General features: G+C 37.9%; 1 protein-coding gene across 1 annotated transcript in view; it reads left to right on the top strand.

Annotated features, from left to right (window-relative positions):
* The first annotated feature begins 8,120 nt into the window (after window positions 1-8,120).
* Window positions 8,121-25,135, top strand: part of RRP15 (ribosomal RNA processing 15 homolog) — a 57,898-nt gene continuing 40,883 nt past the window's right edge. The window contains exon 1 of the mRNA XM_072647813.1: window positions 8,121-8,444. Within this exon, the coding sequence (XP_072503914.1) occupies window positions 8,285-8,444 (160 nt within the window). The 5' untranslated portion in view covers window positions 8,121-8,284. The remainder of the gene's footprint in view (window positions 8,445-25,135) is intronic.

Genomic DNA, 25,135 nt, shown 5'->3' with positions numbered 1-25,135 from the left:
TATACTTTCCTTCAGAGTACAAAATTACCTTGTCCGTGAGAAAATGACTTTCTGGTGACTTGAGCCTTAATGGATCTCAAAAGCCTTTAGGTGACACACATGAAAGATTATTACAAGCAATTTCTTCTGTCCTAAGGGTTAATATCCAGAGGAGACACAGGACACCATATAGTGTGTCAAAATCCCATAAGCCCTTGTTTCTTTTGAGAAAGGTTATTTGCTGAGTTCAGAGCCATATTATCTAGATAGAATTTGGTTTTCATTTTAATTTCAACATTTTAAAAATTATGTCTCTCAGGAAAAAAAAAGAGGCAGACTATATTTTTTTTTTTAGTCAGACACTTTGAAGTGAATAGGTCTATGTACTTCATTAAGACTTAAGAGTGCCTGACTTTGGAAGGGGTGGCATGCAGTGAAAATGCTCTGGAAACAGAAAGCTATTGAGTTCATCTACTTATGGTATAGAATCATCAATTTTAAAACTTAATTTTTAAAGATTATTTAGTTTAATGCTTTCATTTTGCAAATGAAAAAAACTGAGGCTCAGAGGTCTTGCATATCTTTTGGAGGATCACAGAGCTAATTAGCAACAGAACTGGGACTGGAGCCCAGGTCTCCCAACACACAGATTACTGCTTTTTTTCATGTCAATCTGAATGACAATTATGTCTCGCTACTTCATGGAACTGTACTATACTCACTTTACTGACAGAAAGCACACCCCATTTAGGGTCTTTGAGAGCAATTATAATCAAAAGCACTCATCATTCTTTTTATCCTGTATATAGCTTTCTCAGTATATTTCTTGGCATGTTGTCTCCCATTAGACTGCAAGCTCCTTGAGGGCAGAGACTATCTGTCATTTGCCCCTTCTTGTATCCCCAGCACTTAGCACAGTGCCTGGCACAAAACAGGCACTTAATGAGTGTTCATTAATTGATGGTTGATTTATCTTACTCAAAAGTAAGATTCTCTGAACTGATTTAGGCTAGTTTTCAGATCACAAACATACAGGCTGTCATAGTATTTTCCAGCTTTGTAGAACCTGCCTGAATGTGTTTTCCTCTCCATGAGCCTCTGAAAACCCAGAGAGCCCTCCCTCCTATTATCTGTATTCAGAGAAAGAGGTGACAGCAGGATGCAAGGAATTAGAAAGAAACACCAGCAGAACAAGTGAGAAGCAGTATAGATGTATAGTGGGAAAAGCCCTAGATTTGGAGTCAGAGAATCTGGGTTTAGCTTCCAGCTTTGTCATTTGCTTCTGTATGACCTTGGGCAAGTCACTTAACCCTTCTATGAACCTCAATTTCTCATCTATAATATAAAAGAATTGGGCTAGATGACCTTTAAAGTCTCTTTCACCTCTAAGACCTATGGTCAGTGAGGGCTTTAATTTTCTCCCCTTCTAGTTTATTGTGAACAAATGTTCTGCCTTGGTCCCCCCACATTCTTACTTTAGCCCTACCCTTTCTTGAGATTTTCCTTAGATCTTTCTTTGCTGCCTCAATGGGGATAAATAGGTTGGGTTCATTTTTTTTTTTCTAGCTTACCTTACTATTCTCAAATGCCAAATGGTTAATGTATTGTATTGAAGTAAGTTGTACTGCACTTCTTAGTGAAATAAGACCTAAGTGCACCAAGGCTTCTGATGAATATTACTACAGAAGCAATATTGCTATTCATAAGTTTCAAACTTCTATTGAACAGAACTCTGGGTTTTAAATCAACCTTTTTTCCCCCTAAAAGACAATCAGTTTTTCATTTTATTGATTGTCTTTTTCTTAAGTTGTTCAGTTATTGCCTTCTCTTTTATTTATGTTATTACTAGTATTTGGACTATGTTGTTTCAGTAACTTGCTTAAATGCTTTCAAGTATGATTTTTAAATGTTAGGAAGTTTCTAAACAGAAAAAATAATATGTTTCATCCCACTTCTGTCAGCTATAGCTATAATTCTGATTTCTCTGTACCTTAGCATCCCTAATGAGAAGACTCCATACTCTTAAGTTTATAAGTATTACAAAGACATTGTAGTAGTTTGCTTTTCTGCGTGGTTTAAAATCAGGTTCAGGAAACCATTTATTAGGTGCTAACCTATTGTTTCCAAGGCACTCTGTTAGGTGCGAGAGTTACATAGAGACTCCCAATCAGTTAGTCTTTACTCTTAAGGAGCTTACATTATGATGGAGAGATCAACATGTACACAGGTGAGTAAATATAAGGTTATTTGAGAGGGGAGAGAACACTATTACCTGGGAGGAAGGAGTGTGGACCAAGGAAGACTTCATGGAGGAAAGGGTATCTTAAATAAAGATAAATATTCTGACAATCTTTGGTAAGAAGTGAGTGTTAATGGTATACAAGAAAACCTTTATGAATGCATAAATGTGGGAGATTCATGTCAAGTTTGAAGAATATCTAATGGTCTAGTTTGGTTATGATGTAAAGGCATAAAGGGGATCAATAAAAAATAAGACTAGAAATAAAAGCTAGAGCCTATTTGTGGAGAGATTTAAATGACCAATTGGGAACTCTATACTTCATTCCAGAAGCAACAGCGAGTCAATGAATGTTTTTGAGAAAGAGAATGATACAGTCATACCAACACCTTAGGAAGATCATTTTGTTTGGCGTGTGTCCAATGAATTGGAGAGGAGACAGAAGGAGGGAAAAGCAACTTGGAGGCTATTTTAGTAGTTTAGTTGAATGGTGAGGATGTATACTAGGGTATTGACTTTGTGAGCATAGTGAAGGTGACAAATATGGAAGATGTTGGGAAAATAGATTGGTCAAGATTGAGAATGAATTAGATATGGCAATTGATGGGGAAGGAAGAGTCAAGCATGATTCTAAGTTTATGAACTTGGATAATGGGGAGGAAAGTGTTGCCCTCGATAGAAATAGGGAAATATGGAGAAGGAGAAGCTTGTTAGTGGAAGATGATGAATTCTGAATTTAGACATGTTGAGTGTGAGATGTCTCAAACATCTAAGTGGATGGATAGGCAGTTAATGTCATGGGACTGGAATTCAAGACTGAGGCAGATGCTGGATATATAGATCTGGGAACTGTCTTTATAAAGCTGACAATTAAAACCATGGAAACAGAGGAGATTAACAAGGGAAAGGGTATAGACAGTGAAAAGGAGAAAATTCAAAACAGCCTTGGAAAACACTTAAAGGGATGAGAAGAGTCAGCAAAGCATACTTAGAGCAATCAGATAGGTAGGAGAATCAGGAGACAGCTGTATCACGATCGTCAAGAGAGAAGAGGATTTGGGTGTGTGTTTGAGGGTCAGTGGAGGATAGGACAAACTGTCAAAAGTTTCAGAGAGGTCAAGGAAGAAGAAGACTGGGAAAGACATCAGATTGGATGAGATTGTACGTCGTGGGAAGAAAATCACTAGATTGGGGAAAATTACAGATGTGGGTAGGCATATTCAATGGAGCAAGTCTCTAGCTAGACGATAGGAGATGGGATTAAAGGCACAAATACATGGGGTTAATTTAACAAGCAGAAAGACTACTTCTTCCTTAGAGTCTGAAGCAAAGGAGAAGAGTATAGGAAAAGATGTAGAGAAATGTTAAAGCATAGAGTGGGGAAAATGAGGGAGCTTATGAAAGATGGCATACTTTTTTTCCATTAAAATAGCAAGTAAAATTGGCTAAGAGGCAAGGTGTTGGACATGGCATTGGGATTTTGAGGAAGAGGATATTTAAAATACCTATTTTGGGAAGCAAAGGGGTTTGAAGTTAAGATAACCTTCCTAGGCCTTTGGATCCCAGGAGGCCCATCAAGGATTCATGAAACTAGAGTCCTTTCCCTGCATAGGAATGTCAATCAAATCTTTTCCCTGTCCCTTCCCCAATAAATCCAGCACTCCTGGAAGACTGATCTGTCCACTGAAGGAAAAGCAGTAAAGGGTAGATGTGCAGGGCCAGAGAATGAACTTGTTGCCCTCGAATGAGGCTTCTGAGACCTTGGGCCTTCCGGCTCACCAGCAGAGCCTGGCCAGTAAGCTGACCATTGAAACACTCTACACAGACATCACCAGGCTCAGATACCTGATCCAGAAATATGGCACCTATAGGATGTTTCAGCGCATAAGGCAGGATGTAATCAACCATATAGAAACCAGCAGAAAAAACTAGCAGTATCAATGAGGCCCCAAACTTTTATATCCTCCCAGAAAAAAATAGATAAGTGACAGAGAGGCAGGCTGCAGACTTCGACGGAAAAACAGAAAGTTCTGGAGTGGGACCAAGGAGATTATCTAAAGCAAATGATGTCCTTATTCTCCCAGTTCTGAGGGGAATGCAACCTGAACCTGAGCATTCCAGTTCTCATAGCCAACCCAGAGAAACAGAAAAAAAACAAAAAACAAAAAACAGCAGTGCTGAAGAAATACGCCCATTTCACCAGGGCTGGTGGAAAGCAACCCAAACAGTCCCAGATGGCTAAGTATTCAGAGTGTCCTAAAGTTCTGAAGATGGATAGAGAAAGCAGGAATGAGATAGAGGCTATCTGGAAGACTATCCAGTAAAAAAGAATACATCCCCTGCAGGTGTCATCTGGTCCCAGATTGGTGGGTATCCAGATCTTCCTCAGATGGTGGAATTAGATGTTCATTCCTCCTGCCACAAATGCCTGAAATCCCTAAAAACAAGTGCATTTTTTTTCTGGAGAAGCAGTATGATATATTTGAGAGCTGTGTACTTACAAGACCTGGAAGGAGCACTAGATTTGGAGCTAGGAGGATCTGTTGGAAATGCCGGCTCTCTCACCTGTGTAACTTTGGGCAAGTCACTTCATCTCTGGGTCTCAGCTTCTTCATCTATAAAATGAGGAGATCTGAATAGGTTATTTATTAAGGTTCCTCTTACCTCTTAAATCTTATGATCCAGTATCCTAGGATTAATTTCTACTTCTAGACACATACTAGCTGAGTGACCTAACTTCTCTGAATTTCAGTTCCTCATCTGTAAGGTGGGGATAATGATTTTCTCACTACTTACCTTATGGGGTTACTGTGCTGAAAGCCTTTGTAAACCCTATGGTGAGTTATTCTTAATATGAGCAATTGTTAGTTAAATTATTTTATCACCAAAACACCCCATAAACCTTTCTAACCACTCAAACTGTCCTAAAGTTGAATGCACTGCTTCAGGAGGGAGGAGATTTTCCCTCATTGTGTTAAGAACCCCAATTCAGGTGGAGGTTAAATGACTATTTGTTGGGTATATCTTAGAAAGGTTTCCTTTTCAGGTACAGGCTGGACTAGAGGGCCTCTGAATTCCTTTTCTAACCACGAGGTTCTCTGATACTCTAAATCTTGTGAAGGACAGATCTGGGACTAGAATCCAGGTCTTTGACTATACTAGGCAAGCTATGTGCATTTGGTTTTAGCTCATTGCTTTCTACCTTTTTCTTTTTGTTTTGTCAAGAGTTATGATTTCATCAGTGTAGAAAGCCTAGTGATGAGGAAACTTTGTTCACTTATATAGTTGAATCATGTCTCTTCTACTTATAGTCTTAAGAGTTTTTTTAGATGTGGCTGACTGGTTGTTGTCCTTTGTGCTCAAAGAGGACCACAATGACATCTCTGTGTTGGGGTCAAGGTAGAATGTTTTTGACTATGGCTGATTAGACCAATATGAAGTTGGAAGGCTCTACCACAGGTTGGGCACAGAGTCTATATGAATATTTGGAGTGGAGATATCTCTAATTTGCACGTCGCTTTTCTTTTGAGCTCCTGCAATTCTGCTTTGCTCATATAGCACAGTTCCTTCTTTGATACAGGCATGCCATGCTGCGTGGTCCTGAGCCAGTGTCTCTTGTGTCTCACAATCAGTTCCAAAGTTCTTCAAAGAAACTTTGACAGTGTCTTTGTATGCTTCTTCTGAATCCATGTGAGTGCTTTTCTTGTTAAGTTATCTGTAAAACATTCTTTTAGGCAACTGTACATCTGGTATTTTAACAACATGGCTAGCCCATCTGAGTTATGTTCTCTATAGTAGAGTTTGAATGCTTGGCAAATCAGTTCAAGAAAGGACCTCAGCGTATTTTATCTTGCCAGACTACAAAACACACACACACTCACACACACATATACATGCATGCACACACGTATAATTATACAGACATACGTATAATTATAAAGATATATAGACTATATACATATAGTCTACAGAGTTTTTTGGATCACTAAGTAACTTGCCTAGGATCATGTAATTGTATCTGTCAGAGGCAGGACTTGAACCCAATATAATTTTAATAAGAAGGATAATTCATATTTCTCTGACTCTTTGACAGCAGAGTCTCCTCCCCCTCCTTCTGCCTTTCTTTGTATCCCCAGCATTAGCACAATGTTTGGCACATTGCAGGTATCTAATAAATGCTTATCAACTTGTCTTGACTTCCCCACTTTTACAGATGAGTAAACTGTGGTGTCATGTAAGTGAACTGCCAAGGTCACATGACTGATCAGTAACAGAAGTGGTGCTAAACAGCACTGTGGTGATTGTATGAATCTGATTTATCATTTTTTCAAAAAAATGTTTATTTTCCCCCAATTACATATTTAAAAATTTTTTAATATTTTTTTAAAAAGTTGAGTTTCAAATTCTATTCCTCCCTCTCCTTCCCCATCAATTTGATATATCATACATATGATCATGTAAAACATTTCTATATTAGACATTTTGTACAAGAAGACTTGGTTATCAACAAGAAAAAGAAAGAAAAAAAGAAAGGAAGGAAAAAAGAAAGAAAAAATAGTATGCTTCAGTCTCTATTCAGACAATGTTAGTTCTTTCTCTGGAGATGGAGAGCATGTTTCATCATGAGCTCTTTGGAATTGACTAAGTTTAATTTGCATTTCTGTAATCAATAGTGATGATGAACTTTTTTTTCATATAACTATAGATAGCTTTGATTTCTTTGTCTAAAAACTGCTTGTTCATATCCTTTCACCATTTATCAATTGGGGAATTACATGTATTCTTATACATTTGACTCAGTTCTCCAAATGAGAAATGAGGCCTTTATCAGAGATACCTGTTACAGAATTCCCCCCCCCCCAATTTTCTGTTTTCTTTTAATTTTGTTTGCATAGGTTTAGTTTGCAAAGCCTTTTTAATTTTATACAATCAAAATTATCAACTGTATATTGTAATTCTCTCTATATCTTGTTTGGCTCTACATGCTTCTCTTATCTGTAAATCTGTCAGGTAAACTATTTCATGCTCTTTTTATTTGCTTACAGTATCACCCTTTATGTGTAATGATTTATTATTCTTGATGAGACCTAGAAGGCTTATTTTAAATACTGCACATTTTAAATACTGTAAAAACCAAACTGTATACCCAATAGACTCTCAAGATTAATTAATGTTGCTTAAACTGCGTGCTTCATACCACATGACATTTGAGAATAAGAACTGAAAGACAGGCACAATCTTTATTTATAGAAATCAGTAAGAACCAAGAAAGAAATTATTTATTAGTTATTTAATGTGTCTGTACTCATGATTCACTGTCTCGACAGTTAGTTCATAAACTTCTTGGCAGAAAGTCCTTATAACAGAATTTGAATAAAAACGTGTTGAGCAAATAAAACATTTTTTTTAAAATAAAGACTAAGTTCCGCTGTTTCTCCTCAACCTCGCATTTTCAGTCCTGCTCCCAAGCTTCACACCACCACTGGAGAAAGTCACTGGTTTCATCCAGGCAGGTAGGGAGGTAGAATGCTGGATTTAGAATTATGAAGACTCTTGTTCAAATCCGGTCCAACGCACTTTAACAAGATGGGTGATGTCACTTAACTTCTGCCTGCCTCAGTTTCCTCACCTGTAAAATGGGTTTCCTCATTAATAGCATCTACCTTAGAGAAGAGCTATATGGATCAACTGAAATAAAATGCAAACCTTAAAATGCTATATGAATGCTACATATTATTGTTAGTATAAAGTATGGTTATGAGGGGTAGAGAAGACACAATGAGAAGTGATCAAATGTAATAAAGGAGATGCGGGGGTAAAGAAGAAAAGATGGGAGACTAAGGTGTATAAGCATAGAATGGCGGGAGAAGTGATGAAAACCGATCACGGGCACACGGTGAGTGCACCCCGCGCGCAGCCGCGCCTTTCTTCCCCCGGTCCCGTCTTCTCCCCGCCGCCTCCGGAACCCAAGTCCCGAAGCCCGAGGCGGTCCGGAAATAGAAATGGAAGGCACTTACTTCCGCCGAGGGAGGCGAATTCAAAGGGAACTTCCGCTTGGGCAAAAAAATGGCGGCGTCCGTTTCAAACTCACGTGTTGGGGTCGGGAAGAAGCCGAAAAAGTTACGGAGGAGGAAAAGGATGAAGATGATAGAGGCGGCTTTGTCGTCGGAGTCGGAGCCGGAGCCGGAGCCGGAGCAGAGGGGAGACAGTTCTCGCGGCCGCCGCGGTAACGGGCTGGAGGCCCGGAGGGCTTGGGGGACTGGGGAAAAGGGGCCTGAAAGGAAACATGTCCGGGGGTGCGGGGCGGGCTTGGAGACCCCGGGACGGGGTGCGAGGGAGGTGGGGAGAGGATAGGGAAAGGGGGAGGGGTCCCGTGTGCTGGCCTCGAGATTCCGGCCGTGGGAGCGCCCGGGGGTCTGGAGGACGTGGCCTGCCCCCCGCCTGTTATTTGCACGGCCGGGGGCGTTGGGGCGCCAGGGGCACGGCGCTGGATTCGGCATTGGGGAGATCTCCGTTCAGGTGCAGCCTCAGACGCGTGCTAGCCGAGTGACCCTGGGCGAGTCCCTTAGCCCCTAGCTCTCCGCTTTCTCGTCTTTAAAAAGGGGCATTCCTAAGAATCGCTACCGTGCCTGGAATACGCCCTTATTCCCTTCCCGCAGAGTTCTTCTTTAAGCTATGGCTCAGCTAGCCTGTTCCCTTTTCCCCAGACTATTTTGTGTGTAACTGTTTTGTGTGTAGGTATGTATTTTTATAACTGGATTACATTCTAATGCGGATGGGAACATAGAAGAGTTTTTAAAATACATACATACAAACATGCATACATATAGTTTTGTATGTTCTCGCCTCCCTCTCCATATCGACTGGATTACATTTTAATGGGAATGGGAACATAAAAAATGTATTTAATGTACACATACATACATACATATGTTTTGTATGGTCTCACCTCCCTCTCCATTAGAATGGAATCCAGTCGACATTGTTTCATTTTACGGAGACGTAAGCAATTTCCTTACACAGTGCTTGGAACATAAGGATACATAGTAAATACTTGTTGAATGATAATATGTGTAAGTGCTTTGAAAACTTTTAAGGGCTGTATAAATGTTAGTGGTGGTTATTATTAGCCCAGCACCCAGAAAGCTCCTTCTTTGTCACAGAAGCTTTGGTGGAGATATCAAGGATGACGAGAAAGAATAAATTCAATTTTTAGTAGCTTATATGTAGGGAAGGATGAAAGAAGAGCCAGGGAAAAGGTTTTGGAGACCAAATAAACTTGTGTGCACACACATATCCATATACACTTAATCATAAGATTCTCTTATTTGCTCATTTATACACTTGAGGTGTAAGTGTGACTTTTCTGTTATGTGTCTTGTCTGAATGTTATGTAAGGCACGAGCATTTTATATATATATGTATATATATGTAAATGAGTATATGCTTTTTTAATATAGAAAATAGATTGGTGCTTTTATTATACTCCACCTTTCTTTTTGCAGATGAGGAAAGGAAAGCTGAGAGGTTAAGTGGTTTGCCCAGGGTCCCCTAGTAAGTGGGATAGGATTTGAGCTTTAGTCTTTCTGGTTCCAAGTTTAGCATTCTAGCCTATTTTGCTATATAACTGCCCCTACTAGGGATTATGAAGAATAAAGAAACTTAAGAGGATTCTGGGAGAAATTCATTTCAACCCACAAGGCATTTGTTAAATACCTAGTATATACAGAACACTGTGTGTAGGAAGGGGGATCCAAAGTTTAAGTGATTGAATAAATGAAAAAGACGTTTAAGTGCTTGCTTCACACCAGTACTGTGCTAAGCACCAGGAACACAAATAGCAAGAGTAAAGACCTCCTTTCCCTCAAGGAGTTTACTTTCCAGTGGGTTATACAATACACATAAGCAAAGAGATGCCATGGTCTGGAAGGTTATAGTTCAACTGCCATCTTTGTACAAGTTGCCTCTCTCCTGGTCCTTGTAATGTACTCCTTCATTGAGGTTCTTGGAATTCCTGACCTCCTTCAAGACTGAAGTGACAGCTTATGAGACCTTTCCTGGTCTTGTTGTCTTTCCCACTCCTACCTCCCCTAGACTAGTGCCTTCCCTTTCCTGAAAGTATACAAAGTGTGTATTTTGTATCTTTTGTAATTGTTTATATGTGTATGCATATTGCCTACCTCCCTTAGAATGTAAGTTTTCTATTGGTAGATATATACCCTACAGAGGTCAGTGACAAAAAGAAAGGCTGTATATACACCAGAATATTTATTACAGCATTTTTTTTTGCTTTGTGGTAAAGAATGGGAAACAGAGTGGGCACCTGTTGTTTGGGGTAAGACTAAACAGGTTGTGGTATGTGAATGCTTATGATACTGCTGTACGGAAGGGTAAATATGAATACAGAAGATAGAAAGAACAGGTGCGAAGTAGATTAAGCAGAACCAGTAAAACTTTATATACGACTCTTAATTACGTAAATAGAAAGAGCAGTAAAGCATTCAAGACTGAATGACCCCCAAAGCAGGAATGAGGAAGCACCTTCTTCTGCTTCTTTGTAGTAACGGGAGGATGAGGGGGTGCAATACTATATGTGATGTCAGACCTTTTCAGTGTATTGGTTAGTTTCTTTTTAAAAACAATTCTCTATTATAAGACGAGATTCTCTGAGTTGAATGGAGGAGAGAAATGTAGATGATACAAAACAAAAATATGGAAAACATTTATTTTCACAAAAGAAATGTAATCTGTTTGAGGGCAAGGAACTATTTTACTTTTGTCTTTGTATCTGCAGACCCTAACTGTGCCTGGCACACAATTGGTGCTTAATAAGTACTTATTGGTTGATTGAATACTTCTGTTAGCTGTGAACTTAGGCAAATACTTAATTCCTCAGTTAGTTTCCTAATTTAAATTATAAGAAGAATGTGAATCTTCTATTTATATATCTTACCTGGGTGTTATGAGTAATGCTCATTTATATACATTTTTTTTAAGATCTAGAGAATAGACAAATTACCAAGAATTAAAAAAAATTAATGAGAGGGGGAAAAATTAGCTTTTTATTGTACTTCATTTTCACTTCGTGCCAGATGTTAAGTTTGGAACAATCAAAATCTAGCTTGCTGTTATTTTTTAGTTTTCTGACTTGCCGCCTTCTGATCTCTTCTTTATTCTCCTGTGAAATTTTGCTTTAATTTGTCAAAAATTTATTGAGAGTAAGAAGAGTTTGTTAAAGCTGGTTGTATAGGTGATTCTGACTTCTTTACACTAGTCTCCCCAGTGGAATTCAAGCTCTTGCAAGTCCAACCAAGCTGGAAAATTTTCAAGTACAGGCACAGTGATGGACTGTATTTCTGTTTTTCTAGGACCAACCTAGCTAAATTTGAAGAGGCTTATCAACAGGTTGACTGGAGAGTGGTAAATTTTTCAGCCGCACCAACTCTTGAAGACATCTCCTAAGCTATATTGAGCTTGCAATTTGTGTTGCTAGAGGGAGGACTGCATTGACAAAACCTCAAATACCTGAAATGTTGAAGTAAGAAGAGGTGGCAGAGGTGAGGCTTCTCCCCCTCCCACCACCCTTCCCTCTGGACAGAATTTACAACTATGACATGTTTTAGAAAATTTGAAACCATCGGTCTGTTTGAGGATCAAAACCCAGCTCATTAAGAATTACATCAAGCTCCATTGTTGTCCTAACATGCCTTCTCATGTTTTATCCTTCAGTCTTTTCTGACCCTATTCTACTACTAGCAAGCATCGGTACTTGTCTCATTAGCATGACCAACTAGATTTTAATTTATTTTTTTGCTCTTACTACCTTTCCCTTCTGTCCTGGGCCCTATCTTTTGAGTTAAGATTCTTTCTTTCCATGTTTCAGCAAATGGCATGTAACCCTTCTTTAGTAATTTTTTTTAAGCTTTACAAATATACACTATAGCAAAGAGAATAATTTATATGTTATAAAGATAAGTAATTCTTGTCTCATGCCAATTATAGGAAACTAGACGTTGTTCTTTCTTAAGTTCCATTTCTTCACTTCTAGAACTTTTCCATGGTCAGCCAGTTCATTCCCCTGTGGGTTAGATTTTAATTCAGTTCAAGTTTTGTTTCTAATGCATTCACTCAAGCAAAGTTATTGTTTCTCATCCCCTAACTCTAAGGGTCGTTACCTTTAGTATGCTATCTGATATCTTTGTGACTATCCTGTATTGTTACCTTGGGAAAAATAATAATTGATATATGTGTATATGTCTTTCTGTCTCTTTGTCTGTGTCTGACTATTATTTTATCTGGACAAAATGCCAGATTTGGAATGAGAAAAGGCTAGATTCCAGTTTGACCATTGATGTTAATCTCTCTGAACCTCAATTTCTTCATCATAAAAATGAAGAAAATGATATTAATGGGACTAACTCACAGGGTTGTTCGAAAGTTCTAGAGAAAGAAAGTGCATACATTTAAAGGCAAACGCTTTACATATGTTGTCTTTTATGAACTTGGCAGCTCCTTGACTTGGTACTACTGGTATTATTATCATCCCTATTTTTACAAAGAAACTGAGGCTCAGAGTGAATAAGTATCAAAAGTAGGATTTGAACCCAGGTATTCTTTATTTCAGTCCAGTGTTCTATCCATTGAACCATACTGTTACCTTTACTGTCTGTCCTCCTAAGAATTCTACTATTGTATGAAGACCAAAGAAGTAGCCTATGTCATCTTCTTATGGAGATGTAGTAACCATTTTGAAGCACCTCCGAGCAGGGTTAGCTGTGTACACTGTTTGGTGCTGGATATCATATGATGATATATAATTTTAATAAAATTGTGGTGCTTGTTCTTGGAAATTGCATCTGGACTTTCTTGGTGAAGTTAACTTCTCTAACTATATTGTCTTCGATTTCCAGGATCCTTCTTTAGGAGCCATGTGACTCTAGAGCCAATATATCCAAAACAAAATTTTTTGATATTTTTCCTGAAACTCTTCCCTCTTCTAGACTTTTCAGTTACTGTCAAAGTAACTGAATCCTTCTATTCACCCAGATTCATAATGTAGGTGTCATCCTCACTCTCTCACCCCACATATCTAATCTGTTGCCAAGTCCTGTAGATTCTATCTTCATAATATCTCTAGTGTATATTTTTCTTCTTTAATATAGCTGCCCTACTGGTATAGGCCCTCATCACCTCAAGCCTGGACTTTTGCATTAGCTTTCTGGTTGATCTCTGCATCAAGTCTCTTCCCTACTCCAGTACATTTCCCACGCAGCTGCCAAAGTGATCTTCCTAAAGTTCCAGTCTAACCATGTCACATGTCTACTCAGTAAACTCTAGCCATTTCCCTCTTACCTCAAGGATCAGATATAAAATGCATTTAAAACCCTCACAACTATACCTCTTGCTTTGTTTATTTTTAGTTTTCAACATTCATTTCCACAAGATTTTGAGTTCCAAATTTTCTCCCCATCTCTCCCCTCCCCCACCCCAAGACACTGCATTTTGATTACCCCTTCCCCCAATCTGCCCTCCCTTCTATCACACCCCTCCCTTCCCTTATGCCCATCTTCTCTCTTTTCTTGTAGGGCAAGATAGATTTCTATACCCCATTACCTGTATTTCTTATTTCCCAGTTGCATGCAAAAACAATACTCAACATTCATTCCTAAAACTTTGAGTTCTAACTTCTCTCTTTTCCTCCCTCCTCACCCATCCCCACTGAGAAGGCAAGCAATTTAATATAGGCTGTACATGTGTAGTTATGCAAAAGACTTCCATAATAGTCATGTTGTGAAAGACTATATTTCCCTCCATCCTATCCTGTGCCCCATTTTATTCTGTTCTCTCTTTTGACCTTGTCCCTCCCCAAAAGTGTTTACTTCTAATTTCTCCCTTTTCCCATTTGCCCTCCCTTCTATCATCTCCCCACCCCACTTATCCTTTTCTCCCCTACTTTCCTGTAGTGTAAGATAGATTTTCATACCAAATTGAGTGTGCATGTTATTCCCTCCTTAAGCCAAATGTGATGAGAGTAAGCTTCACTTTTTTCCCTTTCACGTCCCCCCTTTTCCCCTCTACTGAAAAAGCTTTTTCTTGCCTCTTTTATGAGAGATAATTTGCCCCATTCCATTTCTTCCTTTCTCCTTCCAATATATTCCTCTCTCACCCCTTAATTTTATTTTTTTAGATATCATCTCTTCATATTCAACTCACCTTGTGCCCTCTGTCTATATGTGTATAATCCCTTCAACTCCCCAAATACTGAGAAAAGTCTCAAGAGTTACAAATATTATCTTTCCATGTAGGAATGTAAACAATTCAACTTTAGTAAGTCCCTTATGATTTCTCTTTCCTATTTACCTTTTCATGCTTCTCTTGATTCTTGTGTTTGAAAGTCAGATTTTGTATTCAGCTCTGGTCTTTTCATCAAGAATGCTTGAAAGGCCTCCATTTCATTGAATGACCATTTTTTCCCTGAAGTATTATACTCAGTTTTTCTGGGTAGGTGATTCTTGGTTTTAATCCTAGTTTCTTTGACTTCTGAAATATCATATTCCAAGCCCTTCAGTCCTTTAATGTAGAAGCTGCTAGATCTTGTGTTATCCTGATTGTATCTCCACAATACTCGAATTGTTTCTTTCTGAGTGCTTGCAATATTTTCTCCTTGACCTGGGAACTCTGGAATTTGGCTACAATATTCCTAGGAGTTTTTCTTTTCAGATTTCTTTCAGGAGGTGATTGTTGGATTCTTTCAATATTTATTTGCCTTCTGGTTCTAGAATATTAGGCAGTTTTCCTTGATAATTTCATGAAAGATGTTATCTAGGCTCTTTTTTTGAACATGCCTTTCAGATAGTCCCATAATTTTAAAATTGTCTCTCCTGGGTCTATTTTCCAGGCTGTTTTTCCAGTGAGATATTTCACATTGTCTTCTGTTTTTTTCATTCTTTTGGTTTTGTTTTGTAATTTCTTGATTTTTCATAAAGTCATTATCTTCCATCTGCTCCATTCTAATTTTTAAAGAACTGTTTTCTTCAGTGAGCTTTTGAACCTCCTTTTCCATTTGGCTAATTCTGGTTAGTCTACTTTTAAAGGTGTTATTTTCTTGAGCATTTTTTTGGGTCTCCTTTAGCAAGGTATTGACCTGCTTTTCATGATTTTCTTGCATTGCTCTCATTTCTCTTCTCAATTTTTTTTCTACTTCTCTTACTTGATTTTCAGAATCCTTTTTGAGCTCTTCCATGGCCTGAGACCATTGCATATTATTTATGGAGGTTTTGGATACAGAATTCTTATGTCTTCCTCTGATGGTATATTTTGTTCTTCCTCATCTGAAAGAATGGAAGAAAATACCTGTTCACCAAGAAAGTAACATTCTATAGTTTTATTTTTTTCCCCTTTTTTGGGCATTTTCCCAGCCACTTACTTGACTTTTGAGTCCTTTGTCAAGTGGAGGATTTAGTCTAGGGACCTATAAGTTCTTAGTTCCTCCAAGGTGGCGCAATCAAGGGAGAGAAGTTTACTCCTCTCCTAGCCTGCGCGCTGGTTTGGGAGCGACCACAAACTTTTCTGCCCAGGATCTGTGAGTAGAATTCCCTCTCCAAATCCTCCTCCAGCTCCACCTTGCCAGTGCTCCTCCTCACCCCAGGACTACCACTCAGGGCTGAGATCCAGATCATCAGCTTGATTTTCCCAGGGTCTTTAGGTGGAGGGCTCCAAAAATGGATGCTGCTATTGCAGCCACTGCTGCTGCCCAGGGCCATGTTCCATTCTCATCCAGGTGAAAGCATTTTCTCACTGACTTTTGAAGCTGTCTCTGGCATTTGTTGGTTGAGAAATCTGGAAACAGCAGGTGCTACTTGTGATTTGGCACCCTGAAGCCTGCCCCAGTCCTGTCCATGCTGTGTGGGCTGTACTCTACTCTGAGCCCCAATGCGATAGATGTTTCCTGTTGGCCTTCCAAGTTGTCTTGGGTTGGAAATCTCTTTCACTCTGTCGTTTTGTGTCTTCTGCTGCTCTAGAATTTGTTGAGAATCATTTTTTATTGGTATTTTATGGGCTATGCTGGGGAGAGCTAGAACAGTTTCATCCTTCTACTTTGCCATCTTGGCTCTATCCCCTGGCTCTTCCTACATTTCTAGTGTTACTACACTTTATTGTATTCCATGTACTCAGCAATCTAGTGAGTGGCCTTCTTGCCATTCCCTACGTGTGACATTCCATTTCCTGACTCTGACTCAGTCCCTTTTCATTGGCTGTCTGTCATACCTGGAATGCTTTCCCTCCTCTTCTTCAACTCTTGACTTCTTTGAAGCTCAGCTTAAGTCCTGCCTTCTGTGTGAAGCTTTTCCTGGTTCCCTTTAATTCTAGTGCCTTCTCTGTGAGACTACCTCTCATTTAAACTGTATGTATCTAGTATTTATATATTTGTTTGTGTGTTATCTCTGCTAGGTGAAAGGTAGCTTCTTGAGGACAGAGGTTGGGTTTGCCTTTCTTTGTATCCCTAATGTTTTGCATAGTGCTTAGCACACTGCTTAATAAATATTTATTGATTTATTGACTTGACCAGGAAGCCAGGTTTCTATGATCCCTTTCTAAACTGAGCTGTTGTTTAATTTGTATCCTTGTTTTACTTCCCTTGGTGTTCAGTTGACTAGTCCTAGGATAATTGGACTACATGTTTCTTTTGGGACAGCTGATGACTCCAGTGATACCTGCTTCATTTTTGCTTCATTTCTCAGACAGCATATAATAACATTCTCTTTCATATAGCCTGGCAGTATAACATTTTATAACATGTCACAATAAAAATTTCCTGAAGAAATGATTGTCATTAACCTTCAAAGCCCCTAAAAACACTAAACACTCTTCAAGATCTGCAAGAAAAATTGAATAGCATTTTTTCCTGCTCTTGTAATTAAAATGTGCTTTTCTGTTAATAGTAGTATTGGAGAAAACTGATCTTTTGGTTTTCTGTTTAATTTTTTCATAAGATACATACTTTTGAAAGAATTTCTGACAGTTTACAAAGTTAATAATGTATGAAAAGACAGTTGAGGATAAAAAGTAGAACAAAAAAATGTAAGAGCATGGGGAATAACTTATCAGGCCTTTGAAATGAATTAATTGCTATTATTGGACACTGACTTTGCTTCTTAAATTTCTTGGCCAAGGCAAAAAAGGACACCTTTTAAGTTGCATAACAAGTTTGCAATTTTTAAGTTTGTTGGCCTGCAGAGACAAACATTTTTCCAGAACCAAATTCAAAGAAGAATGTTTTGTTTGAGTCCTTGTATAAATGGTGAGAATAGTGAATGGTGTTTACCAGTATGGTTTTACTGGTAAAAAAAACCAGTAAAAGCTCCTTCGATTTATAATCTTGTATTCAGCTTCTGTGAAACCTGAGGGCAAAACATTAAATTAATAAACTTAGTAAGCTCAGAAAGAGCAGGTTGCAGAGGTCTCTCTTTTATTTGCTGTTAATGGCTAGCACTTAGAGTCACTAAGTACAGTGCTTTTCCAGAAGGTTATGGTTAGACTAGAGAAATTCACCTGAAAACATTAGATTGGGAGTGAGGCATACTTAGGTTCTACGTCCAGCTCTGCCCCAACTCTTGCTATGACCATGGGCTACTTCCTTTATTTTCTGGGGTCACATCTGTAAAATGAAGTAATAAAATGATTTTAGAAATTCTGGAAGTCTTAAGACCTTGAGGTCGAGGGAAAGTGGTTGAGAAAATAAAGTTCAAGGACTTTTTCTTTTTTCTTTTTTTTCAAGCTTGTATCCAGCTTTTATCCTTATTTTAATAAGGATAAAATTTGGGGAGTTTAGAGGACTGGATAGTGGGCATGCCTGTTAGAATGTTTCTCCTGTGTTGTCTTTCTTTAGATGTCCTTTCTCTGGTACTTAAAGTAAGTTTTCTTTAGATACTAGTCTTTCTCTAGAAGCTAGTCTTTTTTAGGATTAATTTATTTGTTTTCAGTTTTCAAAAATCACTTCCATAAGTCTTAAATTTTCTTCCCCTTCCTCTCCCCTCTTTCCCTGAGGTGGCATGCAGTCTTATATGGGTTCCACACATACAGTCTTATTAAACACATTTTCACATTAGTCATGTTGCTTAGAAGAATTAAAATGAATGGGAGAAACCATGAGAAAAACCAAAACAAAACATAACACAAGACAAAATAGTCTGTTTCATTCTACATTCCAATTCCATAGTTCTTTCTCTGGATGTGGATGGCATTTTGCCTGAAGAGTCCTTGGGGAATGTTTAGGTCCTTGCGTTGCTGTGAAGGGCTAAGTCTACCAAAAAGTCCTCGCACATTGTGGCTGTCACTGGGTATAATGTTCTCCTAGTTCTGCTCATTTCACTCAGCGTCAGTTCATTTAAGTCTTTCCAGGCTTTTCTGAAATCCTCATTTGTCATTTCTTATAGCATAATAGTATTCCGTTATATTCATATACCACAACTTGTTCATCCATTCCTCAGCTGATGGGCATTTCCTCGTTTTCCAGTTCTTGGCCACCACAAAAAGAGAGCTGCTATAAATATTTTGTACATGTGGGACCTTTTTCCTTTTTTTAGTGATCTCTTTTTTAATGATCTCCCTAGGGATACAATCCTAGAAACCATATTGCTGGGTCAAAGAATATGCATGTTTTTGTAGCCCCAGAAGCTAGTCTTGAATGGAACCAGATTTATTATTGTATTATATATTAGTTTAAGAACAGGACCCATGTTTCTGCTAAGCTAGAAGTCATGGCTTTGAAAAGATAGACCTAACATCTTCCTTAGAAAAATAAGTTTTTCTTTTAAAATATGTATATAAATGTCTGTAAAAGATTGCCATATGTCATAGATTGTTCTAGCCTGAAAAAATTAGGGTGCTATTGGGGCATGTGGCAAAAGTAGAACACTTTTTCCTTTGAAGAACCTTAGTATGGCTCCTATGGAATGTCTGGTTTTAAATGAGTATATCTTGATGGGAAAGAACAGTGAATCTGGAGTTAGAAAGACCTTAATTCAGATTTGCTTTCATCACTGAACTAGCTGTGTGACCCTGCTCAAGTCATTTAACTTTTCTAATTCAGTTTGCTCATTCTGTAAAATGGGAATAATAATAGCAACACTTTGAAATTAGATAATTTTTGTATAGCAGTTGTTAATCTTAAAATACTGTATAAATGCTGTCTATTATTATCACTAAGTTGAAATAACTTCACCCCCAATTAGATGAATAGATTGACTTGTTCCATAGATTTATTTGTGATTGACCATTTGCAGCTTGGAGAATGTCTATCATATACCACTGTTTTAATTTCGGGGCTAATGAGATGCTCCTTTTGAAATAGTCAACTTACATTACTGCTACTTTAAACCTGTGACTTATGAGAGATAATAAAACTGTATCAACAAGGCAGAGGACAATGTTTGTCTTATAAATAATAATAATGACTGATATAGAATATTTAAGATTTGCAAAGCATTTTATGTTCATCATTTCATTTAGTCATCATAATAGCCTATGAGATTTTCCTGTTTGCTGTTGCTTGTATATCAAAATGACCTCTCTGTTTTATACCATTTAAGTGTGGAATTGACTGTATCTTTTCATCTCAACTCTTATTTTGGAATTATATTATTCTAGAAATCTGAATATATATTAATCGTCTGTATTGTGATTGTGGTGTTTGGTCCATATATGTTTTCTACATACTGAATGGATTGTAACCTTTATTGTAACCCATACCTGAACAAGAGCTCTACACCATGCTGGGTAGGTAGTCATCATTTAGCCTTTGCTTGAAGAATGCAAGTGAATAGCATGCCATCACCTCCCAAGGTAGCCCTTTCCTCTTTGGATAGCTCTGATTTTTAAGAAACTTTTCTTTACAAATCCAAATTTTCCTCTTTGTAACTTCTCATTACTCCTAATCCTTCTCTCCTGGGTCATATAGGACAAAGCTAATTCATATTCAAAATATTTGAAGATATTTCTGTAAGTCTTCTTTCTAGGCTAAATAAAATAGCCTTTCCTTATGTACCATGGTCTTAAAGCTCTTCATAATACTTTTTGCACTCTTCTGGACATTCTCTAGCTTTAGGCTGTAGTTCCTAAAACATGGCATCCATAACTGAGCATAGTAATTCATATAGGAGCTAACCACAGTGCAGAATACAGGGAATCCATCACCTCCTTAGTACTCTCTTAGTGCTGCTTAAAATCTGCCCTTTCACACCCTTGTTTCATTTTCACACCAACTCTTGTCTCGCCATACTTCCTTCATCTTGGAGTGTGAAGCTCATATATTACTAGCCCAAGTGGAAGACTTTACATATCCCTATTAGATTTCAGTTTATTAGATTCAGCCCAGTGTTCTGTTTTTTCATTGGCTTTGAATCTTGTTTCAGTTTAGAGCTGATAGACCCTTAATCAACCTCTTCATTTTGCCTATGAGGAAACTTCAGTGCCATTGCCCCAAGTCACATACGTCTGGGCAGCAACTTCTGAATTTAAACTCTAGTCCTCTCACGTCAAACCTAATGCATCTTCTACTTCATCTAGTGTGTCCAGCCATGCTTTGCAACTTTGGGTCAACACAGCACAGCAACAAGCCCACATTCCTAGGGCACTGTGCTAGAGACTTCCTTTTGGCTTGACTTTGAAACAGTTCTGTCTCAGGTTAAATTCTATACCATAGATTGTTTTGGGGGCCTTTTGCGGTTTTTAGTGTGGCTAGAGATCCTGGTTCTTCTCAAGCGTGGAGGTTCCTTGAATCTACAGAATTTGGCAAGATAGTCGTGGAATTGTATAGTTACATGAATCAAGTTATCTGTCAGTAGAGATTTATACCTCTATAATTTAAAGGGACAGTGGAGCAGAGTCCTAATCCTCAGATCTCAATCAACTCATCAGGAAATTGTAGAGATCTTGTATGCCATGTCATGTACCTGTGATTTCTTTTAAGTTGTTTGGGAAGTCCCACTACTGATTATAATGTTAAATCTTAGAAATCTGCCTGATGCTCAGAGAGATTAGGTGACTTAGACACAATTTTATGGATAGTAAGTGCAAGAGGCAGGACTTGCACCCATGTCTTTCTGACACCCAGTCCAACACTCTATTTAGTACATCAGACTCTTCATTAGACTTCATTAGTACATTTGACTCTTCAAAGCCTCTGTCCTTCTTACCATAAGAGTCTTTTTACACTTTACTCCCCTCCACACACTGTGATCTAGCTACAGTGGCCTACTTCCTCTTCCTGAAACACAATACTCTATCTCTTATCTCCATGCTTTTGTACTGGCTGTCCTCTGTGCCTAAAATTTTCTGTACTCTCACCTTGGCTTCTAGTTTTCTGGCCACTTTCAGCTCCAATTCTACCAGCTCAAATTCCATCTATTGAAGGAGACCTTTCCTCACCCCTCCCTTACCCCAATAATTAGTGCTTTCCTCTCTGAAATGACCTCTTGTCTATTCTGTATATATCTTGTATGGATCTAGTTATTTCCATGTTGTCTTTGCCACTAGAATGTGAGCTCCTTGAGGACAGGTACTGGTTTTACCTTTCTTTGTATAAATGGTGCTTAGCACAGTACCCAGCACATAAGTATGCACTCAGTCAATGCTTGTTAACTTACTGTCTCTCCTTGGAGAGATGCTTTTTCTGTACCAATCTCTTTGTCTTAATAATCTAACAGTGTGAATTGTACGTATAGGAAAATGAAGGGTTCAAAGTAAGTTAAAGAAGAGATGGCTCGTTTTCAACTTGAGCTGTCTCATAGGTAATAAGGTATAAGATAGAAGTGTTAAGTACGGATTTGTTAGATGATTAATTCTGACCCCCTGGTTATAGATTGTCATATTTAAAGGTTGTAGTGATAGATTTGACCACATATTCCCTTTCTAATTCATCAGTTATTACTGGAGAGCTAATAGCCATTCAGTTTTGAGCAGTCATCAAAATCCTGAGGCACAGTTTCTTTAGTTGTAAAATTAAAGGAGGTAGGCAAATATGAAAACTTAGGTTTTATATCAGTTAATTTACCTGCGTGGTGTATTTCAGGTTTATTGTAATGTCTGCTATGTATGCATGTATGTGTGTATGTCGTGCGTGCACACATACAAACACACACACTATCAAATTGGGTTAAAATCAGTCAACTCAAGTTATTGACTAGAAAAACAAATAGGAAAAGTTGAACAGTTAATTAGGATACATTTAAATCTGAATTATTTCCTTATTAAGATATTTCTAAGTAACTCATGTTTCAAATATAGGGAGTTGATATGTTTCTAAAGGTTTGGCACAATGTAAACAACTTTAAGAGTATACTATTCAGGAAAAAATAAAAATTTCACTGCTGCTGAATCAAGCCAGGCGAACTAAAATAACGGCTACATAAAGTCATGCTCTGGTTGTCACTAACTGTAACTACAGCCTATGTGGAAAAAATGAGCAATGGTAATTCTGTGTGCTTTGGATAATTAAAAGACAGCATTTTTCTGGGTGCATATATGAAAAATGACAATATGCAGTTGACCTATCACTTGATAATCATCCAGTTAACTGTGTCCTGTCAGCCATTTCTTCATTTTCAATAAACTTCAAAACTGTATTTAGGATATAATATACTAACAGATAAATGTGCTTTTCATTTAACTATAGCCTACAAAATCCTTCATATTTTGTATTACTTAAAATAGCAAGGAAACCTGCCCAAGAAATGAAGTATATCACCATCCTACTTGAAAGATTTAGGGGTTTATAGGACAGGCTCCAGGAAGCAGACTATTTATGCTATATCTCCTGTAGCTCTGTTCAGACAACATATGTAATGACATCTGAATTTAACGCTGTTATCCCATGGTAGCACTTCAGTTATATTTCTGGTAATTCCATGGAATCTGGATGACTTCATGCCTTTCAAAAGAAAAAGTTGAAATTTAAAGCATCCATTAACATTAAACATCTTGAGTTTAATTGTAATTGGTAGAAGAGATCATGTGACAAGAGCCGAAGAATTTGCTATTTTGGTGGTAGTAAGGAACTATAGAATCATAGTTATCACTGTAGATACTTGTAAGTATCGATGTTGCAAAATATTAATTAGAATACACATGATGGGGTGGTGTTGATTGAGGGTATTTTGATTATGCTGATTAATTTTTGTGATTATTTGAATCCTTTGTTTAGCTGAAGTTTTTTGAAACTCTTGTTGAAATACTTTTTTTAAGAGTTTGATGAACTTTCCTTACTTAGTAAGGAAAATATAGTGAAATAATGGAATCTTTAATGAATTAACCTTGCAGTGCTTTAGTATTGTCAGAACACCATTTAAATATCAGTGTACAGAATGTGAAATGGTTGGTGTAGAATATAGGATAAAGCAGCACTAAATAATTTTGTCACTTAGTGATTGTTGCTACCTGTCCCCAAGACAGAATTTTAAAGTAGGTAGTATTCTTAACATTTCCCCATCTTCTGTGCCCCTCTCCAACCTTCTGGAACCCTTTTCCCTTTGTGCCTAAGTGACAGATGCTCTCATGAAGTTCTAGTTGTCCAGAGCAATTATTAAGAATATTTCCCTTGTATAGAAAGAGAAAAATGAAAAAAAGAAAAAAAGACTGTGAAGAGTGAAATGGGCAGAACCAAGAGAATGTTGTATAAGTAATGGCAATATTGTTTTAAGAACAACTTTGGCTAGTCATTTTGTAAGTGCTCAAATTAACTACAAAGGACATATGAAGGAAGAAGCTATCTGCTTCCAGAGAAAGAACTGATATAAGTATGTAAAGAGTGGTTTTACAGATATGTATACATATATATGTATAGTATATATATATGTATGTATATATACATGCAAATTTGTGTCTCATGGTAGTAATCTCTAGCTAGGGTCAAGGAAGATGGTAAAAATGGGGAAAAGGGAAAGTTACACGATAACTTACATTTAAAAAGGAATAGCAAGTTGTACGTAATAGATTCAGTTTCATGTATAATTTTTTTCTTCATTACTATAATATGGAAATGCTTGTTTTATTAAGCTCAGAATAAAATAATTTTTTTAAGAAAGGAACTTAGAGTGGATTGGTTATCTCTGACTTAGTTATAGCTCCTAAGGGGAAAAAACTTAGCTTTCTGCCAGTAACCTCATGTATACCTCATATGTCTAACCTAAAAAGAATCTGAGGAATCTGCCTAGAAAGCAGTGACAGGGTGCACCAGCCAAAGCTGTCAGTGTTCAGCTCTAGCTCCAGTAGATTGCTGACTCAGGGACTAGAATGCTACACTTGGAGTCAGGATGAACCGAGTTTGAATCCCTCCTCAGACAGTTACTAGCTGTCATCCTTAACAGGTCTCTAGCACCTTTCAGTCTCAGTTTCCTTATCTGTAGGGTCTTTTGTAGTACTAGAGGGACACAGAAGCTCAGAGTTGTAAGAGCCCTCAGAGACCATCTTCAACCTCTAACTGAACAGGAATCCCCTAAAAAAAGTCAAATGGCCTTGCTTAAAACCCAGATGGAGATGGGGAACTCAGTAATAATAGCTAATATTTATTAGTGTTTTAAGCCCTTTACAAATGATTATCTCATTTGAAGAATCAAATCAGAACAGTGCTGGAAGGTAAATGATATCATTATCTCCATTTCGCAGATAGAGAAAACCAAGTTAAACAGGTTAAGTGACTTGCTCTCAGGGTCACAAAACTAGTTTAGTGCTGGAGGTAGGAGGATGTGAATTCAGAGCTTCCTGACTCTACTGTATCCATGGAACCACTCAGCCTCCTGGACTTAGCCCCTTAGGCAGCCCGTTCAAGTTTGGGATATTGTGAGCTTGTTTTTCTTTGTATCAAACCTAAACTTACCTTTTTGAAACTTGTTATTCATTCAGCATGCCTTTATTAGTGCC

This window comes from Notamacropus eugenii, chromosome 2, assembly GCF_028372415.1.
Source record: "Notamacropus eugenii isolate mMacEug1 chromosome 2, mMacEug1.pri_v2, whole genome shotgun sequence".
NCBI classification, from domain to species: Eukaryota; Metazoa; Chordata; class Mammalia; order Diprotodontia; family Macropodidae; genus Notamacropus; species Notamacropus eugenii.
This window is presented reverse-complemented; position numbering and strand designations above follow the sequence as displayed.